A 19,335-nucleotide genomic window follows, 5' to 3' on the forward strand; every position below is an offset into this window, starting at 1 on the left:
CTACAGTGGGATGTTTAGCCAGTTTGCCTTACTTTCTGCCCTTGGGTCAAATTTCTGGTTACAGGGCTGGTGATATCATCTTTCTATACACTACTGTAAAGTCCATCGTTTTTACGTGGTGTACCGTCGTGGCATACAGACCGGCTCGTCCAAGGGTAATTGTAGCGATATTTATTGGGCAACCACTAAATATGTCTCATCAAAATATGTGCACCAACATCAGATGGTGCAGAAGAGGATATTGAAGAATTATATGGAACGCTGGAAACAACGTTAAAGGAACTGCCTACAAAAGCTGTTCAGCTGTTTGTTGGAGATTGGAATGCGAACATTGGGAAGGGTTACGTCAGATGGGGGCGCATCCTGCAAAGGTGTGGATATGGAAAAAGAAATGAAAGAGGTGAAAAACTGCTGTAATTCACTTCAAAACATGAAATACTAAGTTCAAACTAAAATAATGCAGAAAATGGAAATGGAGGGTTACCGGATGGTAAAACATGAATGAGAGAGGTCTGGTAATGATCTCTCACGCTGGAGAACAGTTTGACTATTCAAAACATTCCAAGGAGCCGATGTATCATCGGACCACAGCTTGGTATTATGCAACCTATGACTAAAACTGACAAGTACATCGAAACGCAATATGAGAATAAGAGGAACATCGAGGCACTCGTGAACGAGGAGACGGGGAGGAAATGTGAAGAGGAAATAATCCAGTAGAATCCGGGAAGGGGGGGGTGCACAAATAGAACATCTTGGCCTAGAGCCCTAGACAGAAAAGCATTAGCACTAAAGAAAATTTCGATTTAAAGCTTTCGTGACTGCAGGGATTCATCTTCTTGGTTCTTTCGGTAAAGTCACGTAGAAGGGAAGTAATAAAATAATAAAAATAAAATAATTCTCACGACGTTTCGGCCACAACGCAAGCAGCCGTCCTCAGGTGGAGAGCAGGTCTGTCGATAAGACAGAGTCTGACTCTGTCTTATATTATTATTTCCATTCTACGTGACTTTACCGAAAGAACCAAGAACACTAAAGAAGACTTTATAAATGTTTTCTCCTACAACATCAGAGCGCAGCGGCACATTAAATACGCACTACAATGACAATAGTTTAAAGCGATTTGAAGCATGTTTTATTTTTTTTTGGGGGGGGGGGGCAGAGCTGTGTGACGTGGGGGGGGGGTGGGGGTCAAAAATCGTCAAATCGCGTGCCGTCATTTATGGACGGCCCCAAAGTCACGTAGATCGAAAATAAAATTTAAAAAATCACGATGTTTCGATCGCAACACAAGCAATCGTCTTCAGGTACAACACTACAGCAGGCGAACTGCTGAGGCAGGAGGTTATATCGCTAAAATTAAACATTAAAAACAATCTTAGCAGGTAAATCCCACTGAGATATTAGCTTATTTTGTCAGAAGCGACCTGGCTACAATGATTAGGGGTGGGGGGGAGGGTAGTGCGGGGAGGTGAGGCCAAGGGGCCGTTCATAAATGACGTCACGCACCTAGGGGGGGGGGGGTCAGACATTTGTGACGATGTGTGACGAGGGGGGGTTGAGAAAATGTGACGTCACATCAAAATGCGCAACTTTAAATAAATATAGAATTGTTATAACAACACTAATTGTTATAACAACACTCCTACAACATCAGAATGCAGCGCCACATTAAATACGCACTACAGTGACAATAATTTAAAGCGATTTGAAGCATGTTTTATTTTCAAAATGGAAATATGGTTTGGTGGGGGGGGGGGGCAGAGCTTTTGAGGGGGGGTCTGACTTTTTGTAACGCCGTGTGACGAGAGGGGGGGGGGTCAAAAATCGTCCAAAATCGCGTGACGTCATTTATGGACGGCCCCCAAGGTAAGAGTGCCCGTGGTGGGGGGGGGGGAGGTGGACTGTTGGGGGCAAGTGCTGTTAGCGAGTGGTACCTATGAAGGCCAGAACGGTGCACGAATGGGGTGGGTGGCCAACACCACAGCACCACGCCCGACCGCCTTTGTCTCCCCAGTGGCAATGTTTACACACCGCCCCAGGTACTTATTTGAGGCCGAGTTGGCCTCGGGGAGGCACAGGATCGATTCAGACAAGGTCCGCGGCCCACTGACGGCCCCTAGCGACCTTTATTGCGACCCCCGACAATACACAAATGTGAAAACACACACACACCCACACCCCCATCATCATTATCGTCATCGTGCTGTCAAACCGCAATTGTTTCAAATGGTGTGGCGGCCCCCTCACCTCCAGGTGCCCTGCCTCTAACCCCTGAAAATGGGTGAAGAACACCGCTTGCTACGTGGAATGATGACCGGTGGACGACATTAATGATGGCGGGAGTCTAGAGATGATACAAACCACGAATTGGGAAACTATGAAATGCAAAACTGAGAGAGATGCCAAAGGTTTGTTTGTTTATTTGGGGGGGGGGGGTGGATGCTTTCATCCAAGCAGTGATTTGATAACGGCTTCTTTTGCGATCCATAAGAGGTTTTTGTTTGGGTTAGGGGCCGTCCATAAATGACGTCACGCGATTTTGGACGATTTTTTACCTCCCCCCCCCCCCCTAGTCACACGGCGTCACAAAAAGTCAGACCCCCCCTCAAATGACGTCACAAAGCTCTGCCCCCCCCCAAATAAAACATGCTTCAAATCGCTTTGAACTATTGTCATTGTAGTGCGTATTTAATGTGGCGCTGCACTCTGATGTTGTAGGATAAAACATTTATTAAGAAGTCTATTTAATTAAGCAGAACGTGTTGTCTATATTAATTTAAAGTTGCGCATTTTGATGTGACGTCACATTTCTCAACCCCGCCCCCCCTCGTCACACATCGTCACAAATGTCTGACACCCCCCCCCCCCTAGGTGCGTGACGTCATTTATGGACGGCCCCGAACCCAAATAAACCTCTTATGGATGATATTGGTCGCGAAAGCCTACCCCCCCAACCCCGCCCCTCTCCCACCGCCCCGCCCCTCCCCCACTCCCCCTACCCCCCCGCCCCACCCCCCGCATGTTAACTGCCGAGAGAGCCGCCGTCCAATCAGAGCTCGTCTCCGATTCACAACCCGCCCTCCGACGTTCAGCGAATCAGATCGCTTCGTCTCGTCGCTCAGCCCGCCATTTTAAAAAAAGGCTTAAATTTTTCCTTCTTCGGTTCAACTCGCCTTATCTCGTTTCACATGTAACCGCGTTTCTCTTCTCAACGTTCGTTATTTATTCGCACGTTCATTAATCGTCGGCTCGCAGCGACCGCGTCAATGACGTCCACGTCGACAAAAGTGAGTTTGTTGCGGCTTACCAAACCCCCGCGGAGGCCTTGTTGAGGCCTACAATGCCGCGGTCTCGCCTGAGCGGCTCGCGGGGATTGAAGCCTCCCGGTTCCGCGGCGCCTCCCAACCGAGGGCTCCTGCCTCACCCGGGATCCCCGTGCCGGCGTTTGGCGGGTTATAAGAGCCGAATTTGTTTACGTGCGTCGAGATATAAACAAACCCGAGGTGCAACTTTCATCGTCGTCGTAATTTATTGTTAATTCCCCGCTGCAATGTTAAACCGATTGTCCGTTTTAGGCGGCACGTCTCGAGACGACAATTTCGTGCGCATCTTTGGCATTGCAATTTGGAACGCTTCGTGACTCCCTCCTCAAGAGATGCCTTCCTTACACAGTGACCTTTGCTGCACCCACACCAATGGGCACTGTTATATCGCGAGCTCTCCGCTACCGAAGATAGTCTGTGTTCGTCGCATGATAACCCGTGGCAGTTAATTGTCAAGGCTGGCATTTACCCAGATTAAATCTAAAAGATAAATGAGCATAATTTGTTTTTGTGCAGAGAGGAGGAGAGTGGTGACACGGCTGAAATCAACTCGCTGCATTTTGCAAACGCAGTGGGCTGAAATTTGATCTTGAACCCAAGGATCTCAGCGGTGCCGGGCTCGGCAGCACTCTGCTGACGTCTGCCACATTCGGTCACAATCATCAAAACGATCACCATCGCCGCAGGCCATAATCGTCATTATCATAATTAGCATTGACCACAATTATTAATGTCAACACTGTCATCGTAACCATCAGACTCTTCGCCAGGGTTTATAACGTGAGTGCCACAGTTGGGATTTTCCGGTGGCTGACAGAAAGTGAAATTTCCGCCACTGACTGACGATCGATCGGCAGGAGAGATTAGTTCTGACTGATTACCAGTTTGAGCGGGGTCGATGTTTTGACTTGACGGCGGCAGGGGTCGCGTTTAAAAACCGTAGTAGTAATAAAATAACCTCGATGTTATAAAGAGCCTTTAATAACGAAATCTCAAAACGCCGTACAAAAAAATACACTCCGAAGTATGAATACATTCAAAACTATCCGAGGGCAAGTGTGACAGCAGCATTTGCCTCTTGCAAATAATATCTGGATCAAAAATACTCACATACAGGATATCGCCTTGTTGTGACCCACTGTTGGATATAATCCTCACGCCGCGTCAACCACGTGGGATGGTTGACCATGCTGCGCGCTTGTCCGTGCGTCTTGGCTAAGTGGGTACCGGTTCAGATATTCAACCATCGATGCTATCTCGGTGTAGGAATTAGAGCTCAGGGTTTTCAGGTTCATATCGCAAGTGCGTAAGCCAAGTTGACCTGCAAGCCGGATTTGAATTCGCGTCCTTTTGATTGTGAGTCTTGTGCTCACCCAGTGGTTCGCAATCGGCGGCACGCGGACTCATTGGAGTGGGACGTTTCAATGTCCCAGGGGGTAATAAATGTTGTGAAATGATATCATATGTGAGTAGTCATTGGTGGATGCTCGCGTATGAATCGGTTCATAAAAAATAACCACGATAAATTTGAATTCCATTTGGTAACCTATAACAGTAGAAAATACCTTTTATGTGGTTTCCAACTTTAATCAGCGAGCGCGAACTAATTACGTCATGCGTGCAGAGCGTCCGTTGAATTCGCTTGCAGTTACTAGTTTAGGATACGTCACAACATTGACAATTGGTTAAAATATTTATGTTCATTACTTCTACATTTATTTCTCAAAACCATGTTGGGTCAGGCAAGGGGGAGGGGGGGGGTACACGGTTAAAACAATTAAAAAACGGGATACAGGCGCCTCCTCGCCAGATGTAAGTGAATATGAGTAGAAATGCATTGGCAGCAGATCGCAAATACGGCTCAAACATATGTAAGGAAGGAGCGTGGAGAGCAGCTTTTCCGTTGAATTGCGTGTGGTGGAGCATGCCGGTTACCCCCAGGGCTTTGGAGGCCAGGGTTGGTGATTCACAGAGGTTTGTCGAGTTCAAGCCCGCGAGTTGGCCAGGAGATGGCAGCAGAGCACAACTATTCTTGAATGTATATTCTTGAATATTTGTACGATTTTAGGTCATGTTACCTTTTATGGTCTACAGACTTTGTATTAAATTAAAACTATCCTGGTTGGCCGACGTGGCAGCTGGCTCAAGGATATGAGTACTGAGCTGACACGGTTGCAATTGATAAAACCAGGCTCTTTAGTGTAGTAGAATTGAGGGTTTAAGCATCGTCTCCAATGACTGCACAAAACCCATCATATAAAAATGTGGTGTTCTATTGTGTTTGTGTTGGAGCACGTGGAGTGCGCCTACTGAATAAACTAGCTCACTTGAAGGAACCTTAGAAGACGTTTTGTGATGTATTGTTTCACATGTCATTATCGAACATGTGGTGATGTACTTCTCTCCAATAATTCTGTACGTATATTTTGTTTTGTCTTGTGCTTGATGCTGTGGTGATATTGGAATAATATTTGCTAATATTAAGAGAGCTCGATCTCCATTGTTCTGAAGGTGATGGCCATGCTCCCATGGCCACTTTGAAGCAAGCTGGCGCTGCATATTCGCCGGGCTGACCCAATTCAGGCCCCCGGCACTCAAGCTGTCCTAAACAATTGTCCTGATTTCATGGAGTCAAGATGGGATACTACAGAATAATAAATGTTAGCTTGGGATAGCATAATTTACCCCAAGCATATCTTAAATCTCTTTTGTAGAAATAAAAAATGCTTTCACTTCCCTCCAGTCATGGAGGGACCATGAAGCGTTAGTACAAGAAACATGCCGAGCCAGTCCAGGAACATCCCGGTACAGTTTTTCTTATATATGATGATGACTTAAACGTTCCATGATTGATTCCAACCAGACCCCGTCACCACCAGCTTCCTCCCACTTGTTCCCCTGTCATCCTCTGCCCTGCGTGTGCCGTATCCCACCCGCCCACGGCAGGTCGGTGAGATATTCTCAGCGGCAGGAGCGGCGTTCTCCAAGTTGGGCGAACTCACCATGCAGCTGCACCCCGTGGCAGACACATCGCCTTCTGGGTAAGGAGACCCACTCGCCTTGATTTTTCATGGTCATTGTCAGTCATTCAGTGGCCATCATGATTCATCATCATTGTTATTTTAGTATTATAAACATCAAAAATCATCATCATCAACTTCACCATCCATTAGTCATCATCTTGTTGAATTTCTCGTATCTCCAGCTTTTCGTGTCTCTTGTAACATGTAATTGGGCTCTTCTTGTGCACCAAACTGCCTCATTGTGTTATCTAGATACTTAATTCTTTGTCTCCCTTTTAGTCTTGCCCAAAATCCTACGTGCAATGCACAGGTTCACCACAATACAATAATTATCCTTAATAAAGAAAAATATTCATTGTATCCTGAACAAAGTAGGGTTTTGTAAAAGATTTCTGGATAAATTGATAGCACGGTAGTTTTTTGACGAGTTATTACTAGAGAGTTATAATCCTTAGAAAGTTTCAATTATTAGGTATAACCCTGGGAGCCATGCGGCTCTTGACTCGGGTGCAACCGCAACGAAACAAAAACATGAACAAGAAACATCTTAAAGTGACTACACGCAACAGAAAAATCCTGGAAAAAACAGCAAAGTCTTCCAGAAAAAAACACCGCATTTCAATGCTGTGTGCAACAATCCCAGTGGGATGCAAGTCAAACAATAACAACCATAAGACAATGTAGATTAAAGTTATGGGGCTAACTCTGTACTACAACAAACAAACATGGCCAGACTAAACCGTCCTCAAAATCACCAAAATAAAGCCACAAAAACAATGGAACAGTGATCATAGGAACTGTGATTCAAATCCAACAACAAACGATATACATAACATGTACGACCAAACCCCGCAGCCATAGCTGGCTGCATGAGTCACTCCATAACAGCAGGAGTATCAGTAGCAAAATCAAAATTTCTCAATACACCTTTAAAGATCAGCACACCACAATGAAAACTCAAGATCATACTTTGCAGCGGTCATCCGAATGATACATTTGATTTCAGGCCATTCTGAATAGCAGTGGCAGCTAGGGGTGTACAACTCCTCTAGAGCAGTTTTCAGTGAAGATCTCATAGGTAGTGATCCAAGTTGCAGTTTATTGGCGATAGCATTCCAGACCCCCTGGGGGCATCGATAGAAAAGGCCCCTCCTCCAGCATTTGTACGGCACTAAGGAATGTGAAGCTGGTAAATGAGCGAAGACCTTAGGTCACATTTGTTCTTCGAAACAGTGAGGAGATCCAGCAGGTAGTCTGCTGATTTTTTTGTAAGTACTTCGTGAATAAATAAGATCTGATGCACAAGCCATCGATCATTAAGAGAAGACTTGTAGCAAAATCTATTTTGCGTTAACTGCCTTCGAATTACTTTGAAGAAATATCTATTTTTAGTGGAAGAGCACCAAGTCACAATACAATCATGATAAAAATGGGAAATACAATGACAACGTAAAGGAAATCTGATATCGTTGTATCATGAAATGTAAAATCATTTTGTGAAAAAAAGATACTGCTCAAATCATAGTTCTTAGGCTCGCGTTTCGCCGCCATTGTCGTGTTGGTGAAGATTTCTGCCGTTTGGACATCTACACATTATCAGACGACACACTTGGAATTGATTTAGCGTCTTAAAAACGAGTGGTAAATCATTTGAAGGGAACAATGATAAGTCTTTGAGAAAGAAGTGCAGGCATTGGATTTGGGGTATGTCTCATAGTTTAAGTCGGAATCCAACACTATGAATACAAAGACTGGAGCAGTGGTAAAGTGCACTTAGTGCTTACTGAGCCACGAAACCGATGACGTTTGATGCTTGGTCATGGACAATGTCTGTGGGGAGTGATATGTGAACCAGTCCCGAGTCTTCCCCTTCAGCCTGCTTTGACCAGCATTGTGAAGAATGTCACACAACCTCACATGCCCAAGGAGGTGTGCAGAAGGTGTTTATTCAGCAGTGGATTGACAAAGGAACTGCAAATGTAAATCGTAATCCATATGCCAAATTACGTGGTGTTTGAATGCCACTGTAAGACTCATAATGCTTAGACTCTCATTATAAATCCATGCCGTTCCTTTCCCAAGGCCATGTTGACAAACGCGTGTGTATAATTTGACTGGAAACCACGCAGTTATTGTGGCCCCACTTAATTTTCCACAATTGGGCCTCCCCCAACACCTACCCCTGACTCCCCCACCCCACTCCAATAGAAGCCTGCCCTGGTCACATTGCATCCATGGGTTCAATCCCATGTACACGTTGGTACATGTATCAGCCCCTTGTCTATGCACTGCTCGTTGAGAGGGCCTCCACAAGTCCTGTGGATTATTTGGTCAGTGCGGGTTGGTGGAGGTGCGGGAAGCAAAGATGCTGGACCATTATAGTATGGTCCAACAATAGACTTTTCTTCACTGCCTTCTATTGCCCACCCACAGCACGGCCACGCAGCTGCTTACAACAACCTGTTTTGTACAAGGAGGTCGCCCATAAAAGCACGTAAGCAGGCCCAAACCCACTTAGCATTTGAGTGTCTTGACTAGATCGGGCGCATTCCGAGTTATTAAATCAGAGGTGGTCCTGCCATAGTAACGTGACATTTCCACCAATGGCTCAGGGCAGTATGCAAGGAAGAGCAATGCACCACACCTGCCTGCGTGGTGTGACACACTTTGATTCCACATACAGCGCAGACAGATCAACGCACCATCGATTCTGACGCACGCGTGTAGGTCGATGCGTGTATCGCGAGCGCAAAGAGTAATTTTTTGATGGCTCGATAAAGCGACGTCTCTTATGTTTGTGGCAATTGTCGGGGAGATATTTATATGTGTATTGTTAACCCCACGACGCCCAGGGCTGTGGTCGCAGAGTGACGCGGGCTCACAGGTGGCGGTCGTTGAGCCGGCGCCACTGTAAACATGTTGACAGCCGCGCCACGCGCCCTGCCAGGGCATTGCACCGAGCGCTACTACCCACGCAGGTGGCTTGCGCTGCACTGCCTGCGGAACAGAACAACAGATGCTCACGTGCGCGGCTGTGACATTGTCGCACGGGATGTGCCACTGCGTCGCATTGTGTAGATTCTCTTTGTGTTTGTGTCTGTGGCGGTGATCCCACCGCCTGCTGGTCCGTCGTGCCGGCCGTCATAGGCACTTGATCCCAGCACTTGCACCCAACCGTCCTGTGTGGTTATACGGGAGGTCTTTATCTTTGTGTCTGTCTTTGAGAGTGGTGACACAATTAGCTCACTGTGCTATGAACCAATTGACCAGATCAGTGGAACAGCTGCTCACGAGTATACGGCTGTGACTTTATTGCACTGATATACCGCTGCATGTCGCATTGTCGTCTTCTTTTTGTGTGCTGTATGTGTCATTGGGTGTGAGTTCGATTCGCAGCCAGTAAACGTCAGCGGCAAAGGTGGTGAGCGATATCAAAGCCAGTGCTAGGCCTCCCCTAGAACGACTCGGCCATAAATTAGTACCTGTGTGGTATATAAAACATCAAGGACAACTGGGTGTGTGTGATCACATCACCTCCTCATATGCCATTCTGGCACTTTCACCAACAGTCCGTAAAGCGATATGGGGGATTGTTTGAGTTAGATTCCTTGTCATGGTAAACATTTGTGGTGAGTGATACATAAATTGGGCCTGGGCCTACCCTCATCCTCAAATGAATACCTGGTGTCGCGTGTGAACATCAGTACTGAGGAGACAAAGGCGGCCGGGCTTGTGCTGGCCACATCATCCACTCCCTGTGCCTTGGCACCCTTGATAGGAGCTCAGCACTTGACTATACAGTTTCAGGACCTTTGTTGGTAGCAGTGCCACCATGGTTAACACACTGCTATGATCCTGATGACCTAGGCTTGATTGCCTGGCTGTGGCACACCTGTCGTGTACATTGGTGTTGTTGAAGACAAAGGCAGACGGGTGTGTGTAGTGCTGGCCACACCTCAGTGCCGGTTTCAATAGGTGCTGTCTAGCAACATTTGCGCATATGGTCTATAAGGCTAAACGGTGTGCACGTGTGTAAATGGTGAGTGGGGTGTCGTGGCGTGCTGCGCTGGGAATCGGACGATTACGGTTCGATTCTCGGCCACAGCCACTATTAATCCTGGGTGATGGTTGAACTGTTGCTGACCCTCCCCTAGGTAATTTCAGCCTTAAATGTGTTCCTGGAGCAGTGTAAATGTCATGACTGGTGAGACAAATGTGGCTCTGTGGCATTCTGGCCACACCGCCCTCTCTTTTGTGCCTTGTCAGGTTTCATATATTTCGATTTAAAGCTTTCGTGACTGCAGGGATTCATATTCTTGGTTCTTTCGGTAAAGTCACGTAGAAGGGAAATAATAAAATAATACTAATATAAAACAATAAAAATTATCACGACGTTTCGACTGCAACACAAGCAATCATCATCAGGTGTGAAATCCACAGCAAGAATTTGACATTTGAAATTTTCTTGCTGTGAATTTATATTTGTATTATTTTATTATTTCCCTTCTACGTGACTTTACCGAAAGAACCAAGAATATGAATCCCTGCAGTCACGAAAGCTTTAAATCAAAACATAATTTATTGTTTCCCTTCTACGTGACTTTACCGAAAGAACCAAGAAGAGGTTTCATATATGTTCATTAACATAATTTACTCGAAACGGTCAGATGTTTGTATTCGAGTAAATTTCTTTATGGATCACAGCAAAGCTCCACCTGAAGTAAGAAAAACGGTGGCCCCGAGGTGTTTAAGGCGGAGTCAACCTAAATAAAGCACAACAGTGGCCTCATTATGTTCGTCCACAACATTGCTCTCTGATACGAATGAAGCTTCATTTTTTTTAGTTAACCTGGTACATTGTAAGGATATGTATGTAGATGTTTGTTGAACTTCTTTCACACTACGTAGCCAACCGTGCTAATCGGAGGTGCAGTTGTCGGCGAAAACACGTTTCCCGGTCTCCTGTAGAGGGCAGTAAGATTCAGGTATTGGTGTTGCTTGGCAGCCGTGGTCATGAGTGCGCTGCGTTTACTGGTGGTGTGAGGTGACTTGCACGAGAGTCGTGGGTGGCATTGGAAGAGAAGCACCTATTGTCAAACTTGTGTTGGTTAGAATTTATTTTACCTTGATTAGAGATTATAGGTCATACATACAGCTATGTACACAGCTTGTCCATATTTTCTTATGGTCAGAATGAGCCCTTGAGTACTTTAATTGCTGCGATTGACAGTCTGACTTGAGGACAGACAATTGATATTCTTATAATATAGACGATTGTAATAATGTACGGACCTTTGCTCTCCACTGCTGGATGAACGTTGGTCAGCGTGAGTTGGTGAAGGTGGGAGGACTCGGATATCACGCAACCATGGTGTTAGCCACGGCTGTAAATTTACCTCGGGTTGCTGGGCTCCTAGGGCAGTTTGTGAACGACCTACTTAACTTAGATAATTACTATTATTAGTATTATTATATAAAAGCACATATATTACATATCATTACATATCTCAGACACTTAATTGCTCCATGAATTGACATATTGGATCAAAAGAAGAGCTGGGCTTTCTGATGAAAGTAATTGGTTACTCTACCAATGACTGGTTTTGATTTCTTCAAATAACACGAAAATATTTTGGGGAAAAAGTTCCACCTCCGTTTCCGTGTGTGCCGTTGGGTGTGAGATGATTGGCGGAGCTTAGTGATTACACCAGCATCACGAGCCGCGTCACATGTGGCTTGTCAGGCAGGAGAGGGGGGTTTCTCCTGCTCTTTTTGAAATGGAATATGTCGGGGTGGCTGACAAATGGTTAAACGGGTCCGAGTAGTTGATGATAAGAAAAGTAGTCCATGAAGAGAATTCACCGACTAATCGCCCCAGCTATCGTTTTAATAAATATTTTTATGGCAAAATATATACAGATAGTCCCCGAGTTACGATGGTCCGACTTAGGATATTTCGATCTTACGATGGCGATAGTGACATGACAAAATTGTAAAATATTTTAAATTTCGCGCGGCAGGCAAACGCAGCAGCGTACGAGGTACGACACTGTACGTTGGGACGCTGCCGGGATGTACGCATCTCCCTCTAGGCTAAGAATTTTCCTTGTTTTTTTTACTTTACATTTTACTGTACAATACAGTATTGTAATTAATAAATACATACAGTATATAGTTTATACAGTACGGTACTGTAAATTGCTCTGTTTTGCTAAATTATCACCATTCTTTAAGACTCCTGGGTAGGCTAGGCCATCTTCGACTTACGATATTGTTGACTTACGATGGGGTCGACGTAACGCATCTCCATCGTAAGTAGAGGACTACCTGTATTTTTTACAGACTGAGTAATGTTTTGGGCATTTGGCAGCCCATGAACTGCCAAGTTTGCCGGCGGTCGTTTTGGTTGTATTGATGACAGCACTCAAAGTGCTTCATTAATACTTCTCGTTGTTGCTCCTAGCTCTGTTCAACGTAGCCACGTAGTGCGTGTGTGTGTTGTTTGTGCGTATGACAATTGATATGCGTGCGTGCATGCTTCTGTTTTGAGTTTTGAGTCACTTGAGATGACTCAAAGGTAAGAAAATAACTGACTTGGCCCCGAGGCTGCCTTGGGTGCGTGAGTCTGAAGTCTTTGGGTAAATGGTTAAAACCTATAATAAATGTTACCCTTGCCTTTGTGACTTTGACACCGATGTAAATAAACATATATATTATATTGTTTCATATGTACATGCATTGTTTCACTCAATGTAACAGTTATTTGATCACGTGGACGTCACAGTTCGTCCACTATAATATTTGATTAATTGTCACGATTCCGATTTAATTCGCAGCGTAGTAAAACACACTTGAAGAACTAAATACCCATTAACCTCAGCAGAGTTGAGGAAAGATTTCCCTACCAATCAACGACATTGCATACTATTAATCACCATCTGGAAAAAAAACAATCAATTTTAGTTCCCATTTTGTCTAGCCATTGTAGACTATATATATATTCCTTGGGTCTTGCGGTAAAGTCACGTAGGTAGGTTCAAAGAAAATAACAAAAAACTACGATGTTTCGATCGCAACAAAAGCGGTCGTCATCAGGAAAAGGGGGTTAGCTACTTAAAGGAAAACTGTTTATAAAGGTTTGAAATGGGCGTAGCTCAAATGTCAGCAGCATGGGCGGGGCAGTTACAGTTAATGTTAATGTAAGTGGTGGGCAGCGACCGCGACGGTGGTGGGTTTTCCACCAATTAAAGGACTGCCAGGTAAAAATGAGCATGTTAATGTAATATCGGTGAGCGGCCTCCACAGCGAGCGCGCTGAGGTGGCTATGTTAATGTGAGAGATTAGCATGTTAATGGGAGATCGCAGAGCCGTAAGCTCTAGGTCGGCGCGCGGAGGTGGCTGTGTAAGTGTGAGAAATTTTACCTGTTAAAATCTGAGTCGACAATAACAACTAACATCGGAAGGTGGTAGGATGGGAACATCACAGCCCGTTATGACTTAAACTGGTTGATAACGTCCTTCCAATGATTGCTCAGTTTGTACCCATCTTCTCGGTTGGAATTGTGTCTGTCTGTATATATGGATGGCTTCATGAACAAATCTTTGTTGATAGCCAGTGGGTTTGCAAAGTACCTTCGTCTTGGAGAAATACATTTTGTGTGAGCCCACCACATTAAAACAATGATCAGCCACGGCTGAGGTATTGGTCATACCGTGTTTCAGGTCTGCCTTATGTTCACGAACACGGTTTGAGACATGTCGCTTAGTTTCCCCAATGCAACTACTGCCGCAGACACAGCTTAGTTTGTAGATGCCGGGGTATTGCATGTCAGGGATCGCATCCTTCACAGATGGGATCAGATCACGAATTTTGTATGTACTGTGTTAAATCGAACCTGGATCTTGTGTTTGCTCATGATTTTGGAAATCATTTTGGTGACCCCTGCTATGTATGGCAAGGTGATGGTTTTGATTGGGTCCTCAGATGGTTCTTTCCCAACGGTTGGGGTGATGGCTTTACGGATTGTGTAGTCTGAATATCCATTCGTCTTGAGAGCTTGGTGTACGTGTTCTAGTTCACAGGCTAGGTGATGATGGTCTAAAATACATCGAGCTCTATGGTGTAGAGTTTTGATGAGGGAATTCTTCTGGGATGGATGGTGGTGGGAGTCAGGTTTTAGATAGGCATCTGTATGGGTGGCTTTCATGTTGACAGTGTCCCATTGAGCCATCTGGTCTCTTAGATTAAAACATCCAAGAATGGTAACTTGCTATCCTTTTCCACCTCCATGGTGAATTTGATGGCTGGGTGTATGGAAGTGATGTGGTTGAGGAATTGGTTCAGAGCTGGTCGGCCATGTGGCCAGATGACGAACGTGTCATCTACGTACCTCTTCGACACGGACGTAGAGTGGATGCCTGGATGGCATCTGTCTAAACTTTTTCCGTGAAAACATTGGCTACAACTGGAGATAAGGGAGAACCCATTGGGGTACCTTCAACTTGTTTGTAGAATGTTCCATTCCAGGTGAAGTTAGTGTTGGTGAGGCAGTGTCTCCCCAGGGCCGGTACATCAGCATTCAGTCCTTGTTGGACCAAATCTTCAATGATTGCAATGGTGTCAGGCACAGGAACTTTGGTAACCAGAGAGAGTACATTGAAACTAACGAGCAAATTATCTAGAGATAGTGAGATGTCCTGAATTAACGATACCAAGTGAGCTGAGTTAAGTACAGCTGAGTTGGTCTTACCAGTGAATAGTTGTAAGGTCTCAGACAGAAATCGGGCCAGTTTGTAGGTGGGTGAGAGACGATATGATGAAGGGGTGTACCTTCTTTATGGATTTTTGGTAAGCCATACAATCTGGGTGGTCTAGCAGCAGAGGGTTTTAAGGAAAACCGCTTGGTTGGTTCAATTAAAGATGTCGAATCGGTGATGATATTGTTGGTTTTTGTAACGAGGCTGTTGGTGGGATCTCTTTTAATTTTTGTATAGCTACTTAAGTAGGTTCTGAATTTTGTTATTGTATGTTGTTTTGTCCATGATGACTGTGGCATTGCCCCTGTCGGCTGAGAGGATGACGATGTCATCTCTTTTAATTGAGAAAGCTCAAGGCGCTCATCCTTGCTGATGTTGCTAATAGGTGTCTTTGCGCTTTTGAGGATTGCAGTGATTTCCAATCTTGCCACGTCTGCAGTAATGTGTCCAAAAACCCTTAGGGGGTACGTCAACCTGGGCAATGATATCATCAACTGTTTAGGGGTGACTGCGAAATTCAACTCTTTAGCTAGAACCGATTTTAGGCTGTCAGAAATTAGACTGTTACTCTGATTGATAACAATCTTGTCAACATACATTTTTTATTTTAACCTATCTACGTGACTTTACCGAAAGACCCAAAGAATATGAATTCCTGCAGTCACGAAAGCTTTTAGTCATTGCAGACTATGAAAAGGATGAAAAAAGCATCCGACTATGTGGAAATTAATGCAGTCATTATAAGCCCTCACAAACCGAGGCCTAAATAAAAGCTATATTTAGACACTACTGAACCGGTTCGGAAAATGTAACAGCCACATGATGAGAAGTGGAGAGCTCCACAATAGGTAATAATAGGGGAGTCTTGACAATGTGACACGCTCTCACAAAACGTATTCACGGCGAAATTAGAACATATTTTCTGAGAACTGGATTGGACAAAGGTGTAGTATATCTATTCGTGGAGAAGTCGTAAACCATCTCCGATACGATGATGTGACGGTAAACTAAAACTAAATGAAAATGTTTTATTTTACCAGGTAAGGCCCACTCAAGTATATACCATGGCTCGTTTTTTATAAGCGACCTTGCCGCAAATGATTGCTCAACGAAGCGGCTTCTCACATGGAAATTGACAGCGGCAAAATCCTCTAAATGCATCTTTTTAATCGTGGAGGGAAAAAACCAGAGGACCCGGAGAAAAATCCTCGTGACCACAGGGAGAACATGCAACCTCCAAATATTCAGGCGTCGGGGTCAGAATCAGAATTGGGGGCATCGAACTTGCTACCCCATATGCAAGGCGTGGTAGTTAACATCTCGCCACCGTTGGTGCCTCGTCATTGTTACATCTAAAGGAAATTAACTCTAGGAAATGTTCTAAGAACTTAATAGGAGAGCCTGCAAATATGAACAAAACAAAGGGAAGATACGGAAAGTTTGCCACATCAAGTGGAGATGTCAGCCGGCTGAGTCGCTCTTGAAAAATAGCTTCTTAGCTAAATGGGCTTTACTCGGGGAATTAAACTTCTGATTCTGATTAACTGGAAAAAAAAACCCATCAGCACAGATATTAAAGGCAGACCCGGATAAAAATATAGAGATAAAGACGTGAGCAGGGTTGGATTCGTTTTGGAAAGCTGGGCTTCTTAATGGCATGCAGAGAGATCCTCATCCGGCAGTGGATTAGCAAAGAGCCATACACCTACACACGTGCATATGGAAGTGTACGATGCAATATCAAGTGATGTTGCTTCATGTGTTGCCTAAATATCGTTGTAACTCAAGACGTTGTGCAACTGTGTTTTGACGCGTGTTTTGACGCGTGTTTTGAAGCGTGTTTTGATGTACAAAGGACAAAGATCCCCGGATAGCCTTTAACATACTGTCGGGGAAAGTGCTGTTAGCGTGCACATTTGACGGCCCGGCACGGCACACGAGGAGGGGGTGGGTGGCCAACACCACACCCTAGTGGCAGTATTTACATACCACAGCAGGCACTCATTTGAGGCTGAGTCGACCTAGGGGAGGCCCAGGACCAGTTGAGATAATCGTCACTGGTGTTGATCGTGAGCGGCAAATGAACCCGGGTTGACGGGTTCGTAGCTAACCACTGCACTACCACTCCCCACTGTTGATGTCCACACACGCGCGTACCCATGCCGTAATATCTTCATGTCACTTGGCTTATAGCGGTTTGGCTAATAGCTCATCATTATCATCATTAGCTGTGATTAATTCACTGCTTGACGATAGGCCCTCCCACTTCATCGCCATCTCTCACGGTCCTGCGAAGTAACAATCCACCCAGCACCTACCTGCACATCGGCTGATTGTGTCACTTTCTCCACGGTGAACAAGCTCTCGGGCACCTTCCCTCATTTGACTGGCACTCGGTTGTTATCATGAGCCATTGGTAATCATCGCTTCTGGCGATGTGCCGTGCCCAAGCTCACTTGGGGGTAAATACGAAGAGGTGAAGATGTCGAACGCATCGTCTGTGTTTTTTTGTTTCTTAACTTCATCGGTTTACTTTCCGACACCTTTGCGGTCACGTGGGTGACTGGGTCACTGAGCCTCAACGAGTGAGAAGTCGCAAATAAATTATGTTTGTGTTAATGATCAAATTAGCATGCATAAACATACTTTAAATTTCGATTTAAAGCTTTCGTGACTGCAGGGATTCATCTTCTTGGTTCTTTCGGTAAAGTCACGTAGAATGGAAATAATAAAATAATAAAAATAAAACATAATAAAATAATTCTCACGACGTTTCGGCCACAACGCAAGCAGCCATCTTCAGGTGAAGAGCAGGTCTGTCGAGTAGACAGAGTCTGAATGACACACTCCAGTCGCTCCAAGCCTGTGACTTTACCGAAAGAACCAAGAAGATGAAACATACTTTAATTATTGTTTCGCCAGTGTGCTTCATCTGCAACAGATAATTCGCGTACGGATAATCGAGAATTTCTTTGTTGTTTTGGATATTCTGTAAAAGTTTGTGTTGCTTTGTATAACCCAGTGTGTTCTCTTTATTGGTGCTTCTGCCACTTACACCATTACATGTGTGACAAGACTTTACGAACTTTATCAATGCACGGTATAGTCAACAACTTTATTGCTACCTCAGCCACTCCAGTCTTTGCTGTATTACAAAATGCACCCCCACCCTCCCCCGGAATTTCCTCTGTTTCCCGTAACTTTACCCACTTTCCCGTAACATAGTATTTTTGTGAAAGATTTGTATTTTTAGAAAATTATCCCAAAATTAATGGTGCTCGTTACTTTCCGGAGTGTCAGATAACCTGTACAATACCGGTAAACCACTTCCAACCGTGCACCTCCCCACGCGTTTTTGCGCCGAGGATGACTCTGTTTGTGTGACGCACTGTATTTGAACGCGTGGCTTGGCGAGTGTGGGAGTCTGGTGTGTGTGTGTGCGCACGGGAGGCGCGATATCACTGCACGCACACTATCCCACCGTACGCTGTGATCGGATTAGCAAGCATGTGAAGGGGATGAGACATCGCCACCACGCCTGTCGGCTCGTGAACCCGTATAACACGGTGAAAATAAAACCATAACCAACACACCAGCCACCCCTTACGACACACTGCTTATCATGAAATCCAGACTAGATTTGGCTTCACACTGGAGCTGATCCAAATCCAAAAAGAAGATGCGATAGAGCCAGCAGCTCGCAATCGGAAGGTTGAAATCCTGATTGGGGGTTGACTCGCACCATCATCCCTCCAGGTTCGATAACATAAATACCACTTTGTGGGCAAGGCAACAGTGGTTGTAATATGGATAGACTGGTCCCATCATGGCAATGTGGAATTTCTTCCGCTTGCTCTGGGCAGTAACAAGGAGCTTAGCATCACCGCAATGCTTTTTTTTTAGCAGAACACTGACTGTTTTTCGGCATGACTGAATATGCATGCTGTAGTGAGTTAATGTTTTAAGGTGAGGGTTTGTAAACTGGCAGCCAGCAAAGGTTTTTGGAGTGGCTTGTCCAGGATATGAGAATCAGATTAGTGAAATTAAACCGAGATAAACGCGTGAAATAAGAGCTAGAGATGAGAGAAATATATATATAGACACAGACGGTGAGATGAACTTGAGATAAACTTGAGATAAACTTGAGATAGAAATTAGTGATAAAAAAAATTGGGAAACTGAGACCTGATGGCAAGGTGTGCATAGTGGTCGTATGTGTAGACTTCAAC

At 44.9% G+C, this 19,335-nt stretch overlaps 1 protein-coding gene across 3 annotated transcripts in view; it reads left to right on the plus strand.

Annotated features, from left to right (window-relative positions):
- The first annotated feature begins 3,096 nt into the window (after positions 1–3,096).
- BACC1 (BPTF associated chromatin complex component 1) overlaps positions 3,097–19,335 on the plus strand; it is a 29,768-nt gene continuing 13,529 nt past the window's right edge. For 2 of the 3 annotated variants that reach the window (XM_078607215.1, XM_078607216.1), the window contains exons 1-2: positions 3,097–3,290; positions 6,273–6,367. In XM_078607215.1, coding sequence (XP_078463341.1) covers positions 3,270–3,290; positions 6,273–6,367 — 116 coding nt within the window. In that variant the 5' untranslated portion in view covers positions 3,097–3,269. The remainder of the gene's footprint in view (positions 3,291–6,272; positions 6,368–19,335) is intronic. The other variant, XM_078607217.1, reaches the window with a different exon arrangement.

The sequence above is a fragment of the Lampetra planeri genome, chromosome 27, assembly GCF_965212315.1.
Source record: "Lampetra planeri chromosome 27, kcLamPlan1.2.h2, whole genome shotgun sequence".
In the NCBI taxonomy this organism is placed as follows: Eukaryota; Metazoa; Chordata; class Hyperoartia; order Petromyzontiformes; family Petromyzontidae; genus Lampetra; species Lampetra planeri.